This window comes from Malaclemys terrapin, chromosome 4 (assembly GCF_027887155.1).
Source record: "Malaclemys terrapin pileata isolate rMalTer1 chromosome 4, rMalTer1.hap1, whole genome shotgun sequence".
Taxonomy (NCBI): Eukaryota; Metazoa; Chordata; order Testudines; family Emydidae; genus Malaclemys; species Malaclemys terrapin.
Genome location: NC_071508.1, coordinates 79,571,526 through 79,595,093, shown reverse-complemented (window position 1 = coordinate 79,595,093; position 23,568 = coordinate 79,571,526). Strand labels below are relative to the sequence as shown.

At 43.8% G+C, this 23,568-nt stretch overlaps 1 protein-coding gene across 1 annotated transcript; it reads left to right on the top strand.

Annotated features, from left to right (window-relative positions):
- The first annotated feature begins 497 nt into the window (after positions 1-497).
- On the top strand, positions 498-23,266 carry SYT13 (synaptotagmin 13). The gene is made up of 6 exons (XM_054024971.1): positions 498-979; positions 7,792-8,014; positions 9,511-9,651; positions 11,562-11,875; positions 17,410-17,539; positions 18,931-23,266. Exons 1-6 carry the CDS (start codon positions 797-799, stop codon positions 19,233-19,235), a joined length of 1,296 nt encoding a protein of 431 aa, XP_053880946.1. The 5' UTR covers positions 498-796; the 3' UTR covers positions 19,236-23,266.
- The last annotated feature ends 302 nt before the right edge of the window (positions 23,267-23,568 follow it).

Here is a 23,568-nt window from a genome sequence, read left to right as displayed (position 1 = left end):
TATATATATATACAGACACACACACACGCACACACACACAGGATGGATGTGTTTATGTTAAAGCAGGCAGGTCAAACAAATGTGCTTTGCACTTGGAGAAGAAGGTGCTGAGGTTTATGGCGGCCCTTGGTTCCTGGGGTAGTCCATCCTACTGTCTCAGGCTGGCCCCTGAGAAGAACTTCTGTCTCCCGCACAAACAAGCTTTGCCCTTATTGTAAAGAGTTCATTGTGCCAGTCTCCAGGGCTGTCAGGTTGGCAGCTTTCATCAACCGCTTCATTAACTTTAAGTAAAAAAAAACCTAACCCAATTCCCACCCTGCCGAGAATTAAAAGCGCAGCCCTCCCAAATCCTGCTAAAGAGCTGATCCAACACTTGGACCTCTCTGTGGGTTAGCCTGCAGGGCCCACCCCTTTCTGCTGACGTCTTCCTTCTATCACACATCAGACTTTTCCCAGTGGAGCTGGAAAACAAGCTTCAATGAAAACTGCCTGCTTGCGGCTGTAAAGGGATTGCAGGCACCACAGCCACTACTACTTCTGCTTTTCCCTGCCTGGCCAGGAACATAAAACCAGAAACTCCATCAGCAGGTTGGAGAGGCTGCCTCATTGCCTGGCAAACCTGGGATAATTTATTTCTCTCTTCAGTCACTTCTTTTCCCTGCTGTTATTGAGGCTCTTTTTCCTACTTCAAAGTGAATGAAACCAGGCTAAACTCTGAAAGGGAATGAATGAAATACATACTGCTTGAGAAGAAGAATCGCATGATTCTTGTGTAACATCTGTACAGCCTGAAACAATGGTTTTGTCTGTCCCAGGTATAGCTCTGGGTGCCACCTTGGGGACTGCAACTAGCATCCTTGCCCTCTGCGGTCTGACCTGCTTGTGCAAATGCAGGCGACCTAGGAAAGGACTCTCGGGAAAGGACCAAGACATGGACACTGAAAACGCTAAGCCCAGTATGCTTCACCCAGTCCAGCAGGTAAACCACCTTCTCTAATTTACTGTGCCACTTTTCTGTAAGTGTAGATGGCAGGAATGCAAAACCCATGCCAGACTGTGGTGGGTGATTTATCACATCCTATTTGTTTGCAGGATTCAGGATGTAGCAACATTTCAGTGGGGGAGGGGAGACTCAGGTGACCTGCAAAATGCACAAAGCAACAGTCAGCTCAGCTGTCATTTTACCAAAGAGGAAGCTCCTGGTGGCAAAAATACAGAAAAACAAGATTTGAAATTCCACTCGAATTGTCAGGCTAGATCCCAGGGGAAATCATTTAGCTAGAACAGAAACTGGACTCTACTAAGAACATAGTTGTATGCAGAGTAGGAGCAGAATATCAGTAGTGTCAGAATCTTTTATAATCTCTCTCTCTGCACACACATACACCTATGGCTACTGCAGTATAGCGGAAAGGCTTCTATGTAAACAGCTGGTTTATTATGAAAACAATCCTCCTCCACATGTGAAATGGATGACGTTTTAGGAAAGTTAAGACATGAAGTTAAAATTAGGTTTATAATATAAATCTAGTAACAACCCTAACTGTGGAGAGTCTACTTTCTCACCATGCCTACTGTGACCTGCTTTTTCTTTTCCTTTACACTTACTATAACAGCTATTTTGAAGTGCTGCAAATGCCAGATATCCCTGGTGATCTGACTTAATTGCTCAAAGGATTCAATCAAAATAGTAGCATAGGGACTGTCAGGCTGGAATAGACTGATGGTCCATTTACTCTTGTGTCCTGTCAGTGGCCAGATGCATCAGCAGTAAAGTGTAACACTTCCCTGATGCACCTAATTATGGACTATTCAATACTGAACCTTGGGGAGAATTGTTTTTTAAAAACTTTTTTCCCTTGGCTGATTATGACCTCAGGTCTGAAACATAAAGCCTGATGGTCACTGAAAGTTTTACCTTAGCTCATGTTACTATAGACGCTATTCTCATTTATACGGGTCTCATGATTTTTTTCTCATTCTTACTAAGTCTTAATAATATGCTACATCAGCTAGTTCCAATAGCTGATGATACATTGTATCACAAAGTCTTTATCCATTTGCCTTTAAATTACATGGACTGCTCTATTATTTTTGTATCACTGAAAACTGCAGTAAGAGTCCTAATTGGCTCTCTCTGTGCCATTCATTAGTGCATACTCAGTCCCTGTGTAATGGACTCTCTTTTTCTTTCCAAAGTAAATAGTCCCAGTCTCACCATATTTCTGCCGCAGTTGTTTTGAGACAAGATGGCCAAAGCTGATTATTTGCAGTGTTGTAGCCATGTTGGTCCCAGGATATTAGAGACACAAGGTGGATGAGGTAATATCTTTTATTGGATTGACTTCCATTGGTGAAAGAGACAAGCTTTCGAGCTACACAGAGCTCTTATTCAGGTCACCTGAGCTGTGTGTAGCTCGAAAGCTTGTCTCTTTCACCAACAGAAGTCAATCCAATAAAAGATATTACCTCACCCATCTTGTCTCTCAAAGATGATAACATTTGTGGTATACACATATAATGGCACCAGGTTTCCATATTATTGATTCTTTTGGACTGCCACTAGGTATTGAGTAGATACCCTTACTTAGATCTTTCCCCCTAGACATTACAGCTATTTCTGAAACCCTCAGTGAGTAGGGTAGAGTGTGTTTTCCAATGGAGATTTGTCTGTAATTATTCTGAATTTCACCTGTTAATGTGTTGCCCAGTTTCCTAGGTCCTCCTCGGGTTTCTCATTAGCTTTGGCTAACCCAATAGATTATTATCTGCTGATTTTTCCAGTTTACTCTTTGATACAATACTACAACAAGACTGAGATTGTGAAAGTTTACAATTAAAAATGTATCGGAATTAGGTGCCCATGCCCCAAGGCTGCTGTGAAAAATTTCATTCCAAACCTTTATTATGCATCACTTTCACCTGTTTCCAGACTGTTAATATATTGAGCAGCACTATCCACAGAGCACTCCATTATCCACTTCTTCACACAAAGACAATTTCTTTTCTAACGCTACTATTTATTGTTTTAGCTCTAAACCAATTTTTAATTCTTCATACGACTTCACCCTTGGAGTAACCAACTTTCCTGAATAGCCTCTTGAGAAAGACTTTAAGAAAAGCCTTTGGAAAGTGTTAATACATTTCTGTAGCTTCTCCCTTAGGGTCCCATCCTGCAAATTGCTAAGCATTCTGATCTACCACTGAAATCAAACTGTGCTCAGGGTGCTCAGAACCTCATAGGTTCAGGCTCTCATAATATGTATTAATTTAGCAAAGCTTACAATATTTTAATATAGTATGTGACCAATATCTTGTTCAATTATTCACCCAGCTCTTAGTACAACATTAGTCTCCTCCTAGTGCTCCAGGGTAATAATGTTTTGATCATCAGTTAGTTATTGTGGTTAGCAGCTAATATTTTTTTTGCAAGAATTCCATAAAGATGATGTCTGCAAGATGAACAGAGCATTCTGTCACTGAAGGTGCAAAATGTCCCTAGTTCCCATATTCCATATGTTTGCTAGTTCTTTCCAAATTAAAAGGAACCTATTGCCAGGAACATGCACTCCCTAAAATGTCTCTGATTTAAAAGTACTCCATATTCACCATTACACCATTGTAAATCTTCAAATCTAGTTTGTCTGTGAAGTGCTGTACACTCACAGACAAACTGTCTGTTATTATGAACAGTCCTGTCTTTTTTGTTGCTGTTGTCCACTAACAGAAAGCTACTTTAATACACTGTATGTCCTAGCCAGTGCTTGGAACACTTTATTATTGAGGCTTGTCAATATCAGGGGATTCTGATACACAGAGATGACAAAGAGAGAGGAAGCTAGACTATATTGGATCCACTGTTGTGTTGTTTTCTTTAACACTGACCTAACGTTGTTTGAAATGGGACTACATCAACATGAACTAGTTACCTCCTAGGGTGCGCCAGCCGGGTCTACATGGGGCAGTTAGAGCGCTCTACAAATCACACCTCACTAGTGCACTTTGCCGGAGCTGTGTAGACAAGCTCTATGTTTGCTGTATAGAAAAGCCCCAGGGTTCTGAAAAGCACCTATAACCAGGATTGGGTCTTGTGCAAACAAAGATATATCTACAGAACAAGTAAAATGAGGTGGCTTTTATATTGTCACTTTGAAAAAGCCTCAGAGCATGGGACACAGTAACTACCACAAGTTTGTATTGCTTGTGAGTCAGATACAAGATCAGCCAAGGAAATAATCTAGGCCAGCGTTTTAATGATGTCAAGGAGGAACACAGAAGGGTCAAGAGCAGCGTCCTATCTAATTTGGTCTTATTTCATACAGAATGGATTCAGCTCTCTTGCTCTTCACTTTATTTAAGACTGCTGTAGTTTGATTTGTAAAAGGGACTTTCCGTGGGCAATGCTCAGTAAGAGTATCAGCTGCCAGCACTTGCAAAGCAGAGCTGGCAGCATGAACAATAAACAGAGGCAGATGCAGTTGGAGGAGGGGGTGGATTGGTCCCCACTGGTTTGCATATGTCTCTCAACTCTAATTCTAAAGAGCAGACAGACTAACGTATTATGTAAACCCAGTGGAGCTGTCAGTTGTTGTGTGCTGATGGATTTCCTGACTAAGTGTCTGGCTTTTAGCAAGCAGGGGAAGTGATAATAATAACAATACTTCATATTTGTATTGCATCTTTCATCTCAAAAGTTCCTCAGCTGCTTCACATAGTACAGACTTCCACCACTGAAATGCAGCCACCTATGGTCTGGAGGGCAGCAGACAGGTGGATAGCTACTACAGAGCACTCTTTGTATAAGAGATAAGGGAGAGGAGATGTTGGTCACAACCCCAGAGCATGGGACCTTGTTTTGCAAGATATTGCCCAAAGAGTCCTGCCCACTGCACAGAACACAATTGATTTACTTTGGGAAGAGGAAAGTCTGACCTGACCATGCTGGGATTTGAACCTGTTATTTCAAGGAGTTTAAGTATTTCAGAACTGAGGTTTAAATCTCTAAGGGTAAAATCCCACTCCCTCCTTTTTGCCAGCAACAGGCTTACTCACTGTGCAAGTCCCACTTATGGCCAGGGCTGGTCCTCATCAGAGGGGTGAATTTCTCTCTAAGAGTATAGACCATACCGAGGTCATAAACTAGAGTGGAGAGAACATGGATAGTGGACTATGGTGAACAATCCTGCACTGGCTACCTGGGGAGATAGAGGCAATGACCTAATAGGACTCTTCCATTGCTAATGGCTATGACACTATGATTCTGTGGGCATCACATGCAGAGTGTGGTTAAAAACCAAACTACATTATTCTTTTTGCTCTATTGAGCTGCTCCTTGAGGAATGGGAATATTCCCTAAGGACATGGAATCTGGGAGCAAAAGGCTCTAACTCAAGAGACTGCTTCTCCCATGGTACCATCCACATTCATTATTAATATGAATCAAAGTAACTAATGGAAAAACATTAATTACAATTAAGAATATTGTCTTGCTCACTCTCTCTCTCTCTCTCTCTCTCTCTCAGTCTAAATGTAAAATGAAATAGCTTGGCAGTTAATGGGACAAGAGATCCTTCCACCACAGCATGCTCCCAATAAAATAGTCTTTTCCACTTCTCCAGCACCGTTCACACAAGATCCTCTAAATGCTTTAGAAGCACAAAAGCAAACTGATCAGAGTTGGGGTAGCTCCTACTCAGTCTCTGTTTTTTCTGTGGACAAATCCAAATATGTGTTCAAACAGAGTGATTTAAATTTCACATAGCTGGGATTTACATTTAGAATGTAGGTGGGGATGGAATTCAATGTCCCATTGACAGATTTTTTACCTGCCTTGCCTTATCAATGAAGGGTTCCTATGTTGGGTGAGCTATAGCAACAATCCCACAGCTCTGAGTTCATTGTTGTGCTTTTCGCACTATCCTTCTGTACTCTGTGTTGATTCTTGTGAACCAGCATGGGACTGAAACCATAAAATGAACTCTGACCTATCAGACCAAAATGTCAGACCAGCTAATCAAGGAACTTTTACCTTAATTTGTTGATGCTGTCATCTTGTTTGTTCCCTGGAAAGTGCTCAGACACTATGGTGCTGGGTGAGGTATAAACCAGAATCAGTAGCCAATGCCTGATGATTCCAAGAGAAATGGAAAAAACCCATCCTACAGAGGACACTATTGATAATATTTTCCCATGAAGCTTTGAGAGAAAGGCAGGGCCTGTTGATCTAAAACTGAGATGGACCTGACCCCACTCCAAACTTTGCAACTGACCCCCTCTGTGTAATCAGCAAAACAAAAAAACAAGATCTGAACAGTTCTGAAACCAAGGCCTGAACTTTGTGACTCAGGCCTGTCTTGAGTTCAAAATCCTTACTACCAAACTGTTATTATTTATATTACAATAGCACCTGGAGATCCCAGTCAAGATCACAGCCCCATTGTACTAGACATGACAAATGCATAGTAAGAACCATTACCTGACCTAAAGAGCTTACAGTCTAAATAGAGAAGATGGACAACAGGTGGGAGAGGAAACAGAAGCTCAGAGAGATAATATTATTTGCCCAAGGTTACACAGTTGGTTAGTGACAGAGATTAGAATACAATCTAGGCTTTCTGTCTTTTAGTCCAGTGCACTATCCATTAGACCACACTGCCTCTCACCATGGACTCTATGTATTTTTAAAGCTACTGCAATTTACTTATTGACAGTCCACTGGATCACCATTCCCCAGGTTTGCCCCTGGACCTCCTCTTGAGCCAGTTACCCTTTAAGCAGTTTCACAGCAATTTTCTTTATAGGAAACATTACATATATTTCCTTTGCTGCTTGTATGAAGTTATTTCGCTGCTCGCTTTCCTGGCTCAATTTAGCTGTCACTCCATTAACTTAGTTTCACAACAGCCAGCAATTTGATTGCAAAATTCCTACTGAAGTTAGGATAAAGCCACTCGGAGGCTAAGCATTAGGATATAGTCAGCAGATAACTCCAACCACAGGAAATATTTAGATGAGAGAGGGTAAATGAATGTTCAGAAGCAGGGAACAGATGTTTAGATAGTTGGCTGTAGATGGGGACAGGAAAGAAGTTTTTCCATTGCTGTCCGGAACACAGAGATAATGAGATTCAATATTTGCAGAGCATGTTGTTGAAAGAACAGTAGACTCTTAGGTCTGGCCTTGTGAGGATGCAATAAGCCTTCCCACTTCTAGGGGCAGTCACAATCCCAGTCCTTGTGTTTCCTGAGTCCAATGACAGGAGAAGTAACACAGCACTGCCAATGGCACTGGACATCCCAAAACATGTGGGGGAGGTGTGACTGTCAGGCTGTGGCTGGCAAACCTGTGGGAAATGCATATTACACCTTCCCAAGGAGGCAGTGTGAGCACTAGTCTGCCTGATTGTGTGATCAAAGGAAGCCAGACATCAGTCACAGCACAGACCCAGCTCCATTCACAGCCTCTTAGCCTAGTGAGGCATTGGCATAGACATATAAAATAGGGGCATATTGCTACTGTGAAGTGGGGCGGGAAATCAACAAATGGGAAAGTTTCCCTTTTCTATTGCAAACAAATGTGTGTTGAGGGGTGAGTCTGAAGAGGACGCAAACTGAGAAACTGGGCAACAGGTTTGGCAAGGAGATCTCTTCATGGTAGATCAGCCATGTAACAATGGCATTAGGAATGATTGGATGGATCATTTTTTCCCTTGGTCTGGGCTCAGCTGGTCTTGGGCAAGTTGGTAGCATTAGTCTAAGCTATACAGAATAATGAACAGGCTCTTTATTTCAGTTCAGCGTTAAGAAGACTACTGAACCCATCCAGCCTCGGCCCCTCCTGAAGTTTCCCAACATCTATGGCCCAAAGCCAGTCGTGACTGCCCCAGAAATTGTTAACTATGTGGATTATGCCTTGAAGACAACTGAAGAGCCAACTAGAGGAAAAGATGAAGTTCAGGATCAGAACGGAATGAAGATACAAGTCAATGAGGAGTTATTTGTTCTCCCTCAAAATGGTAGGAGCATTTTCAAGTCCAGTGGAACCATTTCCCCTTCAGACTGGTGACCACTGCTCCAATGCCCAGGTGTCTGATAAACAACATAGGACTAGTACACAGGATTAAAATGCAGTTATAATCAGAATGGTAGATGTAAAAATGACCATTTGGGGCTCCACAGTTCTTCTCTCTCTCAATGATCCCATCACAAATGTGCTCAGTTGGCAAACCACCTGAGGCTTGCTTGTCCACCATCATTTTAAATGTGGTTGATTAAGATAAAGTCAAGATGGAGCCCATCAGGGGGTTCCATTAGTGAAGCAGAGGCACACACCAGTGCCCTGAATAGTTTTAAATCCAGAGTCCTCTGACCTTAGAGAGTCTAATTCTAACTGTTTGCATCTGGCAGCATTTCATGCTTGTAATAGTTCTGTGCCCATATTGATTTTACTTCCTGAGCTGCCTTTTTAACTGCACAATTGATCCAGGTGGCTATAACATTAATACAGTCTTCCTGGGGATTTTCCAGTGGGAACAATGCACTCCGTGCATGGTTTATATAGAGATTTATTTTTAATTTGAAAAATCACTTGACAGTTTCTTGGTCTCTTTCTGGGCAGAGGGCCACTCTCCCAACCCCTCCTCACTGGGAAAGAAGGAGGCGGGGGGCATTTAAGCATCAGCCTACAGAGTCAGAAGGAAGGCAATAGGACTGGGCTGCTAAAGCAAGCTGGCTGCACATAGGCTGGCACCAGAGCTTGAGGTGTGTGTATCAATCTCTGTGCACTACCAACTCCACAAGTGCTCTGGCTTCCTGCTGTGCCTGATTCCATAGGTCAAGTGTTATTAAAATAAAACAAGAACTGTTTGCTTTCTCCTCTGTATACCATGTCACACTGATTTTGATTCTGACTGGCATTTGCTTGGGGAATAAGTCCCAGCCCCCTACCATTGCTGCCTTCTGGCACCTGATCCAAACAGATACTGCATGCACCAGTGTCTGGCAATAAAATACCGTGGCTTCCTTTTCAGTCCTGCCTGTTACTTTACTTGAGGTAATTAACCTAATATATACCCCCATCCAAACAGCTTCACCACTTTCTACCTAGCCAGGCACTGTGGGAATTAAGGTAACAGTTTCCTTCTGTGTGGGAAAGAGGATCCCCTAAAAAGGATTAATTCCAATTGCTTTAGTAAAATTAGTTAGCTATGTAAGTGGGATCAGAGTCAGCTGTGAAGTCCTTACCCCCAAAAACTTACAATCTAATTCAGGGAATATGTGAAAAAGAAATCCAAGAGCAAGAACATGTGTTGTTACCATGGGTGGGTAATGGGGTGAAATGTGTGGCTGGCTTCCTAAAGCCCAGGTAGCACACAGAAAGTGAAGTCTGTCCACATCTGGAAGGAGGTGGAAAGTGAGATGGGGAGGGCAGCGCTACAGAACAGAGTCAGTGAAGCCAGGTGGTGAATTTGGCTTGATGAGGAATGAAGCCTTGTTAACTGGGTTACTTCAGTTCCAGGTGCAGTAAAGGATGTGTGTGTCACTGAGCACCTGAACCCTGAGAAAGCAGCCAGCTGTAACCAGGTCCCTGAACTCCGCTATTCCCTTGGGTATGATCGACAGAAAGCAGAGCTGTGTGTGGCCTTTCTTGAAGGTAAGTGGCTCCCCATCCTGCATACTTTATATAAACAAGCCTTTATTTGAAAGATACAAGATATCTTCTGACTCAAAGTATTTAATCTCCCACCTAATAATCAACATGTCCCCACAGAACTGAGAGACATTTTATTAGCTATGGGGCTTTCAAACTAGAATTGCCAAGAGATTTCACTGCTTGAAAAGAATGCACCATGGTTTAGCCACAGCTCATGCAGTTCAAAGGCAGTATGAAGGAATTAGAAGGAGTTTGTCCTATTCAACCCATGTTAGAGGTGGGCAGATAAGTATCCTTCTCTCTTACTGTTGTTTTAAGGCGATGCACCCAATGAGGTGACAGGCTCAACATCCCCTTCCTCCTCCTCCCACCCCTCCAGCCAAACAATTTTTTTTTTGTTCAGCCCTTCTGTCTGGTCCTGTAAAGCAAATCCAGATGAAGGACAAACAAGCACATGGATTTATGATTCATGTAAGTGACAGGAAAATCTACACAGCTTCCCACAGCTAGACTATCAAAAGAAAGATCTAACACTACATACAACAACCCTCTTACTCAGGCCAAGTTGGAGGAAGGGCTGTTTAAATCACATTCCTCTTATATACCCTGTGGATAAGGTAACTCCCTCCAGCTGAGCCTAGCCATGTGGCTGGGCTCTCTGGCAATCTCACTAAGGACAGACAGTTGAGGGATCCTCCTTACTACTCAGAGATAGAATGCTGTTAACTCTCTCCTTGCTAGTCACAGTCCTCCTGGGAGCATAAAGCAGAGCTGAGTGAGTAATGCAGAGAGAGTACAAGTTCCCCCCGAAAACCAGCCCAGCTATCACCTTCCCAAGCAAGGACTGAAGGGTGTTAAATTGCAGCCACCATCCTGGGCAAGCTGCCTGCAACAAGTCCACAGCCTTGAGTTTCTGAGGTTGACGTGCATGTTCAGTGAGCACTCATACACATGTTGTACTCTCCCTGTCAGCTCAGCAGGAGCTCTACTCTCTTAAAGAGACAGAGGAGTCTCCTGGGTATCAAAGACTTGCCCGCTCACAGCTGCTGAGCCAGTGGGCAGAAGGGCAGCTTTCCACTGACAGACATGCACGCTGACTTTTGCGGTAACAAAGAGGCCTTGTTGCTACATTACCCAGCTCAGGAGTAGAGACGTTGCTGCAGTCCTTGGCCTGGAGGGCTGATAGATTTGTCACTGTTCATGGAACGTGTGAAAATGATATTTTATGTACATTTTTCATTTGAGACCTTTCAGCCTCGGGATGAAATAAAGAATAGGAAAATCTGGCGCTGAATATCAGGAGGAAAATCCTAACACTAAGCAATTAGACTGTGGAATGGTCTCCCAAAGAAGCCATTTCAAAAAGACTGGACAAAACACTTGGGAATGAACTTTAGGGACATACTGCACTGGTCCCTGGGGGATGGACCAGATGTGCTAAGCAGCCTTGTACACCTCTACCTTCAGTGACTGACCAAGTCCCTTTAATGCATTTTATATGAGGCTCTCTTTCTGATCCAGTGTGAAGATAAATTAAAATCCCCCCTTTCCCCCTGAATATTTCATGTTGTGTCTTCTCAGGCTACTGGTTCAGTGCCCTTGAATGATGCATGTTTACTTGAGTGTGATGCAAAATCTCCCAGACAATAACAAAATCCCTGTGCATTTGCTGAAGGACAAGGACAATAATATTCTTGGGTATGTTGAAGGAAAAATAAATAACTTTGGGCCCTGGACTTTGGTCTCTCCAGTGCTAGTTAGAAGGAACAGCAGGTTTTAGCAACATCTTGGATTTCATTTTATGACTATAGTGAGCCAGGCAAATGCCCCACAGCCTTCTGCCTTTGCATACCTAGCCCTTGTGGTAGGATGTTTCTTTTAATGCAACCTTCCCTCTCCTTGTCCTCCAGCTATGCATGGAAGCATGATAGGGGACCAGGATGCTGGCTGTGACTGCTACATCCTGGGCACTTTGATGAGCAAATCTGGCACCACAGAGGCCCAGACAGTGCTGAAGAAGAAAGTGCATCACATCATCTGGGAGGAAGCTCTGCTGTTCCCGTTAGCCGAGGAGGAGGTGCTAGAAGGGATGCTGACTCTCACCTTGAGGAACTGCGACAGGTTCTCTAGACACAGCATTGTTGGGGAAATTAAACTGAACCTGGCTAATGTGGGGGAATCCTTCAGAATGGCCCAGTGGGAGAAACTGAAGACCCCTGAGAAGGTATCATGTCAATACTTATCAGTAGCTCAGGCAATATAACCAGTTAGTTTCCAAAGTTAGAGATGCTTATTTCAATAGACATGTAATAACCAGGTCTGCATTTACACTGGGCCAGATTCTGAGTGGTGGTGAGCCTCCACAACTCCAAAGACTTCAAAAGATCAGCGGCACAACTCAATATCTGACCATTTCAGCAAGTGATCAAAGTGCTCTAACTCAGCTCCTAACCTTATAGCTCCCAGCACCTACACATCCCTTCCTTCTCTTTGTGTTACCTGATAATCACTGAACTACAGTAAAAACAACAAGGAGTCCTTGTGGCACCTTAGAGACTAACAAATTTATTTGGGCATAAGCTTTCATGGGCTATACCCGCTTCATCAGATGCATGGAGTGGAAAATACAGAAAGCAGGTATAAATATACAGCACATGAAAAGATCCGAGTTGCCTTATCAAGTGTGGGGGAGGGAGGAGGTCAGTGCTAACGAGGCCACTTCAATCAAGGTGGATGTGGCCCATTTCCCAGCAGTTAACAAGAAGGTGTGAGTATCAACAAAGGGAAAAAAAATTTTCTAGTGACCCAGCCACTTCCAGTCTTTATTCAGGTCTAATTTGATGGTGTCAAGTTTGCAAATTAATTCCAGTTCTGCAGTTTCTTGTTGCAGTCTGTTTTTGAATTTTTTTGTTGAAGAATGGCCACTTTTAAGTCTGTTATTGAGTGTCCAGGGAGATTGAAGTGCTCTCCTACTGGTTTTTGAATGTTACAATTCATGTCATCTGATTTGTGTCCATTTATTCTTTTGCATAGAGACTGTCCAGTTTGGCCAATGTACATGGCAGAGGGGCATTGCTGGCACCTGATGGCATATATCACGTTGGTAGATGTGCAGGTGAATGAGCCCTTGATGGTGTAGCTGATGTGGTTGGGTCCTATGATGGTGTCCCTTGAATAGATATACAGACAGAGTTGGCAACGGGGTTTGTTGCGGGGGTTGGTTCCTGGGTTAGTGTTATTGTTGTTTGGTGTGTGGTTGCTGGTGAGTATTTGCTTCAGGTTGGAGGGCTGTCTGTAAACAAGGACTGGTCTGTCTCCCAAGATCTGCGAGAGAGAGGGATAGTCCTTCAGGATAGGTTGTAGACCCTTGATGATGCACTGGAGAGGTTTTAGTTGGGGGCTGTAGGTGATGGCTAGTGGTGTTCTGTTACTTTCTTTGTTGGGCCTGTCCTGTAGTATGACTTCTGGGTAAAGAAAGTAACAGAACACCACAAGCCATCACCTACAGCCCCCAACTAAAACCTCAGCATGGAGATGCATTGCAGAGCTGTGGGGAGGGTGTGGCAAGCAATGGAATACAGAGAGTGCTGCAAGTTAGGATTGAGTGGAGCTGCATGTTGGAAACATCTGCCTCTATCTTGCATTAATCTAGGCAGTGCTATTATTTTTTGGTTTTTGTGAGTACCGCATGAATTTTGAGCACTTGTGAATTTTTAAAAAAGTAAACCCTGAGCACCAGGATCAAATAGAGACAGGATTGAGACAGAACCCAGGTTCTGGACAGAGCAAACAACACAGCAAGGGACAAGCATTACTGACATTGTTGCTGAAGACTGAAATAAGTAATCATCTGGCCTTGTAATACCTGAGGACTGCACAGTAACTTTATTTGAATCATAGAACTTGGAATCTGCATCACCAGTTTCCCACAATGCTAGTTTACCTGGACAGTACTCAGATACTACAGTGATGAGCACTATAGAAAACCCTGAGATAGACAGATGGATGGTAGGAATAAATGGATGGCTTGGATCAGTTTAGCAGATGGTGTTTATGGCCTTGGCTACAGGGGAAAGTTTTACCAATTACATTGGTAGAACCCCGCCCCCACCCCCACGTGGACACACTTGTTCTAGCATAAGAGTGGCTTTTTTTTGGTTTAACTTAACCGCTCCCCACCCAAGCCACACTTCTACTGGAATAAGAGTGTTTACACAGGGGATTAGATCTGTATAATTGTATTGGTCAACATTCACACCTTAGGCTATACCGAAAAAGTTTTTCCATAGAGACGAGACCAAAATCTGCTCCAGTAGCCATTATACAAAAGGTGCCAAGAAGCTCCCTGTATATAGGATTAGGAGACACCAAGATGACAGGACCCTAGACATATTGTCCCTTCTGCCCTGGTTCATCTTCACAGCCATTCACTTGATAAGGCAAGACTGATTCCTTTTCTAACCCGCGAGGAGTAGGTTAACATTAACAGTGGCTATGAACAGTGCCCCAGTTTGAGCTGAAAGATGTGCAGTGAAAGCTGTATTTGCGTCATCAGGGACCTGGGCGAACCAATCATTACACAGCCAGCTTAAATACAAGTCATGAATCATTAATTGAGAGCCAGGGCGGGAGGGAATGAGGGAGCAAGAGAGAGAGGATCAGAGATAGGAGCTATTTTTGTCAGCGTACATCCAGGAACAATGTTGCTGGGATTTGTTTAAAGTTTGATATTTCCTTGAAAAGCCGTGAGCTGCAAAAATGTCAAACCCACCCTCTCTGGAATACTCCTACACAAATATAAGAACAGAGATGGGCGCTCACAACTGGCCAGGTGATGTCATTGTTCTTCGGAAACGTGTAGAGTGCTGCCGCTGGTTCAGAGCAACGTTCACCACATTATAAAAACTTCAGATGTTAGACTGGTTCCACTAGTCGTGTCCTCCTCCCCCCCCCCCCACTCGTTTAATGCTCTCTGCTTCCATACCACTTTCCATCTCAAGATCTCAAAGTGCTTCACACACATTATTAACTGATGAAACCTCACGGTGCGTTGATGTGGCAGGTAGTTAGGGTCCGGCAAATAAGTGATTTTTTTTTTTTAGTTCACTGCAGTTTTGAAAAATTGAAAAAATAATTGGTTCTACCTGAACCAAATCCAAAAATTCAGAAGAATTTTGATGAATCAAAAAAGTCAACCAAAATTTCATTTCCAGTTGAACAAAACATTTCATTCAACCTGAAACAAACGGTTTCATTTAATTTCCAGGTACCTTATAACATTAAAAGCAAAGGAAATGAAGAACTAGATTCACAAAACAGCCAGAGGAGGAGGTTTCACTGGAGCAGGGATTTGAAATTGGGTCTCCCACATTTTAGGAGAGTGTCCTAATTGCAGTGGTGTAGGGTATTTTGGGATAGGGCTTTCTCAATCTTTTCTGTCAACTGTTCTATTTTGTATAAAATACTTGGATAGCCAAATAGTCAGTCCTCAATGCTGCAGAGCAAGTCATTGGCTATGTCTTTACTGGGGGGGAGAGGGGGGCGGGAGTGTGTGTACGTGTGTGTTTACGGTGAGATAGATAGCTCTCTTGATATGAAATCCTAGTGGAGACAAGTAACAGCAGTTTTTTCCTAGATGTAGCTAGTGGAGGTACCTCAAATAGTTACTGAGGTGAGAGCCACCTGTGCCTTATCTCCAGTGGGATTTCACATTAAGAGCGCTATCTTCATGTGTAAATACATAATATTTTCAGTGAAGACATAGCCATGGTCAAGAGTCTGATTAGAATCCATGGCTACTGCCTCTCTTTAGATTAATTTAGATTTAGGACACTTTTTTTCAGAAGGTGGATGAGTACAAGGTTTTCAATGCTGCCTGCGCACATTACCCGAGTTCATGAAAAAGTTTTACATTGGCTCCTCTGAAGATTTTGCTTAATCTGAGTTTGGAGTTTCCCTGGTAATGACTTCTTGGCTGGTTTGTATATGAGTCATTCCAATCAGATAGTTATGAGAGCAACATTTTCTAGAGAGTAAATCTGTTGTTAATGAATGTCTGTTCACATCCACAGCAGCCAGCAAGCAGAAAACTTAATCTGAAATATGTATAGCCTACTTAGAACTGAGAGAGGAAGGCACAAAAAAGGCCTGGATAAGGGATCGCTCTCCTAAAGATTCTAGTCTTTGTTGGGAAGTCCAAAGCGAATCCACTCAATTGAACAGTGGCTTTCAAGGACCTTTCTGGACCATTAACCTCACATTAAAATGGGGTTTCTGTCACAAGCTGGTGCTACTTGAGTGAATGATTACTTCCTCTTTGCTTCCCCCTTTCATATCTCTGTGCACACACACATTCTCTCTCTTTCACTCCTCTGACTCCCCACCAGAAAACAATGTCATTTTCAAAGGAAAGATCAGTGGTCAGCGTGATTATTTTCCACTTGTTCTGCCTACAGGTATACATGGGGGTGGGGAAGAGAGAGAGAGAGAGAGAGAGAGAGGAAGGCCAGAAGGCTAAGAAGCCAATCACTAATGGCACAAAAGGAATACCTTGCTCATTCAGAGCATCTACCTTAAAGAAACTAGAGCAGGGGTGGGCAAACTTTTTGGCTCAAGGGCCCCATTGCGGTTGCGCAAGTGTATGGAGGTCCGGGTAGGGAAGGCTGTGCCTCCCCAAACAGCCTGGCCCCCGCCCCTTATCCGCCCCCTCCCACTTCCTGCCCCCTGACTGCCCCCCTCAGAACTCCCAACCCATCCAAACCCCCCCCACTCTTTGTCCGCTCACCACCCCCTTCCGGGACCCCCGCCCCCATCGAATCCCCCTGCTCCCTGTCACCTAACTGCCCCGACCTCTATCCACACCCCCATCCCCTGACAACCCCCCCGGGACTTCCACCCCCTATCCAACCGCCCTCTGCTCCTCATCCCCTGACCAGGGCCGGCTCCAGGGTTTTTGCCACCCCAAGCGGTGGGGAAAAAAAAAAGCCACAATCGCGATCGGCGGTAGCTCCACCGCGCCGCTTTCTTCTTCGGCAGCAATTCAGCGGCAGGTCCTTCCCTCCGAGAGGGACCGAGGGACCCTCCGCTGAACTGCCGTCGAAGAGCCCGACGTGCCACCCCTTCCCCTTGGCCACCCCAAGCACCTGCTTGCTCAGCTGGTGCCTGGAGCTGGCTCTGCCCCTAACCACCCCACCGGGACTCCCACCCCCTAACCAACCGCCCTCTGCTCCTTGTCCCCTGACCACCCCCTCCCGGGACCTCCACCTCTAACTGCCCCCCAGGATCCCACCCACTTATTCAACCCCCCTTCTCCCTGACTGCCCTCCCAACCCCTATCCATATCCCCGCCCTCTGACAGGCCCCCTGGGACTCCCACTCCAAACCCTCCTTGTTCCCCATCCCCTGACCACCCCCCCAGAACCTCCGCTCGAGTAACTGTCCCACTGAATGATGCTGCTGTTAGGAAACAGTTATTTTCCAGCAGCTATGAAAGGGTTAACCCACAGAGTCAGATGAATCAGTGAGGAGAGCACTACTGTGAACTTCCTTTCAGCTGAGTTCTGTCCAAGAGCCTCCTCTTTGCTTCGTTCCAACTAGTCTAACTGGGGATCCTTGTGTAATAGGGCTAGGATCCAGAGACAACGTGACTTGCTGCATTTGAGAGTTTCTCATTGATCTTTGGCACCACATTGCTCAATGGTATGGACAAGACTGGATTTTGAATTTGCCTCTCTTTCATGCTTTTCTTCTTGACTCTAGGAGCCAGATGCAGGCTATGGGGAGATACTCCTCTCCATCAGCTATCTGCCAGCAGCAAACCGCCTGCTTGTGGTGCTCATAAAAGCCAAGAACCTTCATTCCAAACAGCTGAAAGATCTCCTGGGAAAAGGTGAGTGAAGAACAGCAATAGGGGAACTGGGCAAATTTCTATAGGACACAATGGAACCAGGGTGATCTGATTTATGGTGAGTCAATACAGTAGGGTGACCAGACAGCAAGTGTGAAAAATAGGGACAGGGGATGGGGGGGGTAATAGGAGCCTAAATAAGAAAAAGACCGCAAAATCGGGACTGTCCCTATAAAATCGGGACATCTAGTCACCCTACAATACAGTCACAATCTAATCTAATGCCCCTCGTCCCCATATCTAGAAACCCTAGTCATATACTAGGTACACAGTACATAGTCATATATTCACCTGCCTATTCATTGTAACTGTATCATTCTACGACCATTAATGGTCTAATTACAGATAGAAGCCAATGGTGGCAAAGACTGCATTGTGTGGTGTGGTTTCAGGACAGGCAAGGAGAGGGTGGAGCAGAGGGGGTTCAGCAAGAGCCAGCAGCCCTGCTACTATATTGCTAAGCAGTGCACAGCAGTTTCAGATGCTTCGCCACACTCTCCTGTGAAAGGAGTTCTGCTTGTGTATAATGATCATTTCTTGCCCTTGACCCATCTGAAGGCCTTCAAGGAGTAGGGTTGGTAAAGGGAGTCAGTTATATTCTTCCAAGACTTCCCTCCAACCTGCAACCCTGAGGCTACGTTAACTTGCACTGCTTCATCCTCTGCACTGCAGAACGTCCCACCACATCCCCTTATGGGAAGAGTGGGAGAGTCTTTGGAAGCATGCACCTGCAAGACCTGTATAGCCAGGTGGTAGAATGGAGGCAAAGGTCATCACTGTGAATCCTTCTTGCCTCCTGTGATCTCATGGGATCTGTAGGTTGAGGAAGGAATCCATAGGATTCTTTCAACATGGGACGAACCATGTCCACTCTGGCAAAATAATTCATATTAGAATTCAGCAGTTTCCTTTTCCCATTGCAGGTTCTTTCCATGTAGGGAAATGGGACCCATTGCTTTTGTGGATGGAATACTGGATGGAAACCCCAAACTTTGGAGGTGTTCAGAATCCAACCCCATATCTGTGTTCTAAATTCCATCTCTGGCCTTCAGCTCTATCCCAGGGTACACAAAAGCCTTGGATTTAAACTTCCCTGAACTCCAAAGGAGTGTTCTAGATTCAGATGCTGATCTCCGTCTGAATAGATTGTAGCATCTGCTATTTTATAACATCTGCCTGGGCATCTTGGACTTAATAAACTGTGATTAAAAAGCAAAAATAACTAAAATAATTTTGAGAGAGAAAACAATTAGAAGTTGCTCATATGCTTTTCCTTTGGTCTATAGTCATTAGTTCAGATTCTCTTTTAATGACTGTCTGCCTGTCCTGTGCTCATCACTGTGGTGTCTTTCTTTCCTTCATTTCCCATGCAGATGTATCTGTCAAGGTGACCCTGAAGCACCAGTCTCTGAAACTGAAGAAGAAGCAGACAAAGCGTGCAAAACACAAGATCAACCCAGTCTGGAATGAGATGATCATGTTTGAAGTGCCCCATGAGCTGCTACGCGCCTCCAGCGTGGAGCTAGAAATGCTAAGCCAAGATGGCCTGGGGCAGAGCCAATCACTGGGCAAGTGCAGCCTGGGTCTGCATGCCACAGGCACAGAGAGGAACCACTGGGAGGAGATGCTGAGGAACCCCAGGAGGCAGATAGCCATGTGGCACCAACTTCATATGTAGCCATGCGATCTCTGTCATGACCAGCCAACTGCCTTTCATACTGGGAGGTCTGAGTCAGGAGGAGTAAGCCAAGTTATATTTCATCTTGCAGGAATGTGAACCACACCCATCCACAAAATGACCAATCACAGCATTCTGTTATGGACACTGCCTTTTTCGGGTTTCCTGCCACAAGGACTTTCTCAAGCTAGACCAGGCAAAGTCCTGGAGCCTACATTGTAGGGAAGAGTCAGTCCTGAACACTCTCCTAGGGATGGAATGCATGTCCCCAACAGACCTCTAACTTCTACAAGGACAAGATTCTGACACTGAAAAGCCGCTGGTGAAAATAAATGGGGACTCTCAGATAGGCTTTTGTATGTGTTATATTTAAAGGTGAGCTGAAAAGGGAAAAAATGGGTTTGCGCTATTATTTACTGCTTTATGATGGAGAAAGAAGGCCTGATTTTTCTTTATTTAGTTAGTTTTCTGCTTATTTTTTCTTTTATATGTTCAGGTCTTATCTACCCTGCTTTCCCTTGAAGACTCTGTAGATGACTGGTGAGCTAGCAGGTATACAGCATACTTAATCAGGTTTCCCTTCTATGGTAAGAGGGGAAGTGAGTTTTATTCACAGTGTTCAAACCACTTTGTCTTTTTATTAACATTTTTAAAATCAAACAGTTGACAAACCGTTTAGAAGAAAAATTCTCTTTGTTAAAGGTTTAACACCTCTAGCCCTTCAATTAATGGCAGAGAGAGATCTCCCTGTCTGTGTCTACCTCTGCTACAGAGACCGCCAGCAAAACCGGGAAGCGCAGATTAACATTTCTAAGGTTAATACATACAAGAAGAATTTTTCTATGGATACAAAATGAAAAAAGGGCATAACCCCCCTTTGTTCATTTTTGCCACCGTAAGTCTCTTTTCAGAAACACTGGATTTCTGAGCTCCTCTTGGGAACGTAGAGTTCAGGCTCAAAACTCAGGCCTTCTCCCATCTCAGAATGTGGTAGCCAAGCTTCTCTAGTGGAAGCAACTGGGCTCTCTGCATGGTTCGACCTCACCAACTTAGAGATGCTAACACACACGCTATCATTTCCACCTGGTATATACTTAAAATCTGTCCCTATACTGTGAAAAAAACAAGTAATGAAAATAGATGGGCCAAAAGGTTATAACTCAGTCCCAGGTTTCTAACCCGTCAACAAACCTTCCTCACCAAAGCCCCCATTGGGGTGGTGGTCTCGGCAATAGTTGTGTCTATTTTGCAGTCAATGTTTTCCATATTGCTTTAGGTGGCTGTATGGAACAAAGAGCAAAAATAAACTGGTTCCTGAGATATGAAAAAGAGAGAAGCTACGTGAAGGGAAAAAGAGGCAGAAACGTAAAAAGACAGTAGAAGAACATAGAGAAAGATGGAGAGAGAGAGTAGATCATATAAAAAGAGCGAGAGAGGCAAAGAAGCAGAGATATTCTCCTGATAGTGTACTGTACATACCCAGCCTTTGAAGTGAGCACTGCCAAAACCTGTGTCTGGATTCCTTCCTGTTCCTTCGTTGCTGGAGTCTTTGATATCTTGGATTTAGGGTGCTAAAAGCCATTGAAAACATGAAAGCTTCAAGGTCTCTTATCCCAAATCTGTGTGTGTAAGTAGTGTATCCCTCTTTCTCCTAGTGTTCTTGGGGGAGCTCTCCTCTCTGTCTCTCACATGCAGGTCATGGACATAAGAATGGCCATACTGGGTCAGACCAAAGGTCCATCTAGCCCAGTATCTTGTCTTCCAACAGTGGCCAATGCCAGGGGCCCCAGAGGGAATGAATAGAACAGGAGATCCATCCCACAATTCAGAAAAATCACTGACGGTGTTCTATCCTGTTATTGCCAATGAATTGCCACAAATCCTTCTACTTACTGCCATCCTTTCTGCTTAGAAATAGACTCATTTCTGAAGTGAGCAGGTGTTGGATATTCTGATTATGTTCCAGAAAGCAGATGAGACTGAGTAAATTACATAGGATTGTTTCACCAACAGTTTGGGTTTGATACGGAGGTGCCATACTGAAACCCAATCTTAGTTACCAGCACTGCTTAGAAGAGCAGCCCAGAAGGCTGCCAGGTACTACATCATCTCAGGACTGAATGACTTTCTCTTCACTGGCCCATTAACTCGCCATCACCTTTCTCTTGTGCTTTTGAGATTTGGCATGGCTTAAGTGTAATCATTTACACTCCTTTCCATGTCTGATGATACCCCTTCTGTATCCCAAAAGAGATATTGCTTTGTCCCTATGAGCTCCCTGCTTGTCCTGCCACTCCATTGCAAACAGCAGGCTCACCTTTAAGAGACATGCCTGGGGACAAGGCATTCAAGGGGCTAAAGATATAATCATACTGTCCATAGCTCTGGAATACTTAAGAAATTACCCAATCTCCACCACATTTGGTCACTTTAAACCAGTATTATTCAGTTTGTTCCCTGGCCTACAGAAGATTGCTGCTTAATTAATAAACAAGAGCCAAAATTCTGAACAAGATGGAGGAAAAGCCCGCACAAGACTCATGGAGATGCTAAAACTATCTATTCTGTTACAATATGTACTGTAACTGTAGGGTGCTGTATCCCAGCTGTGTGGATAATTCTGTTCTCTCAGTTAGTGCTGAATCAATGTACCAGCGTGGAAGTAAGGGAGGATAGCTGGAAAACATTGTTGGTTATTGAAGTTTCCATGCTATGTTTTGTAAGTCAGTGTTATATTTGGTTTCCTTGCCTAATTCTAATGATGTAGCAGCTATCTCCTGTCCTCCCTAAACTGCCCCTGCAATTTCAAACTTCCAGTCCTAAATTGTTCAGTATGTGGCTGTTTCCTGTGTTTGATATGCAAAGGAATTTCATTTCAGTGCTGAATGATCACTATATATCCTCACCAGGGTCAGCATGAGGCTCAGTAAATTGATGGACTCAGTTATGCTTTCACACATTGAAGTGCAACTCCATTAAAGTCAATAGACTTGCACCAGTATAAGTGAGAGGAGAATCTGGCCCAATGTTTGGAAAGGAGGAAAGGAGCTAGAGAAGTGTATGATATTATCACCCATCATCAGGAAGCTGGAACCAGATACAAAGTCCACCCCCCCCCTCCCCCAGATGGGAGGCGGTTGTAGTTTGGCTCCATTAGAGAGATAAGCCCAAGAGCTGAAGGCCCTGAATTCAAGTTTCCCCAGTGTTTGCCTGGGATTTGGATCTGAGATGCCAGACTGAGCCCCTCTTTTATCATTAAATGATAACTGAATTTCCTGTGTATCTTACTATTGCAACCAGCATTACTTGATTCCTATTATGACCAGCTGAAGTACATACTGGACTAACTTGTAATTACCTCCACTTCACAATGTAAAGAGTTATTGATTCTCTGTTATGTACTGTGTAGTGCAAGTTGTCAATTGTTATTCACCAGCAAATGCATGATTCATATGTGATTCAATAATGAGGTGGAAAATAGGGTACAATCCACATCAGTAACAGAGGCTAGACTTCAACACAATGACATTTACTAGCACTATGACAAAAATTTAACAAAGGCACTGAACTGATGTGGCTTTGGCCTCATTTCTTGCACTTTTGTGAAGGTCAGTTTAGGTCTAATTAGATCTAATTAAAGAGCTGAGATGGAACATGTTACATGTGTTAAAGTTCAGCTCAATCACAACTGAATTTTGTTCTCTTGAAAGTTAACAGAGTGATGAGCTATCGGAAATAAAAATACTTAGCAGTCATATAGTTCTTTTCATTGGTAAGTCTCAAAAGGAAGGAAGAATATTGAACAGCACAGAAAAATGATGACATGTGGCCTTCCAACAGGAATGACCAAGCTCTTCTGGTTACTCAGCCCCTTTCACTGATGTTTTTATTGTACAGAACCAGCTTTTGGTTGTCTACGTTGTACTCACAGTCCAAGGCACAAAAGGAGAGCATGAGACTTGTCAATCGTGTCGGACATTATAGCACAAATGTAAATCTTCAATAGTAAATAAATAATTCCAAACTGTGAACACAGTGTCTGTTTTAATTGTGGTAGGATAAGTCCCCTATGCCTCTAACTCACAAATCAGACATGTAACATTTTTGTGGTGGGTCAGTGGAAATCCGAGGAAGACCTTTTGAGCTATGCCATTGAGTTCATAGATGGTATAAGGTTATGTTGTGGCATGAGACAGAGTTCAGGGTCACACCCTTGCCAAGCACAGGAAGATTCCTGCCTTGCTTTTCAGCAAGAAAATGTAAAAGCAGTGCTGGAAAGGCTTTCGTGAAGCTGTGAAGACAAGAATGGACATATTGGGTCACACCAATGGTC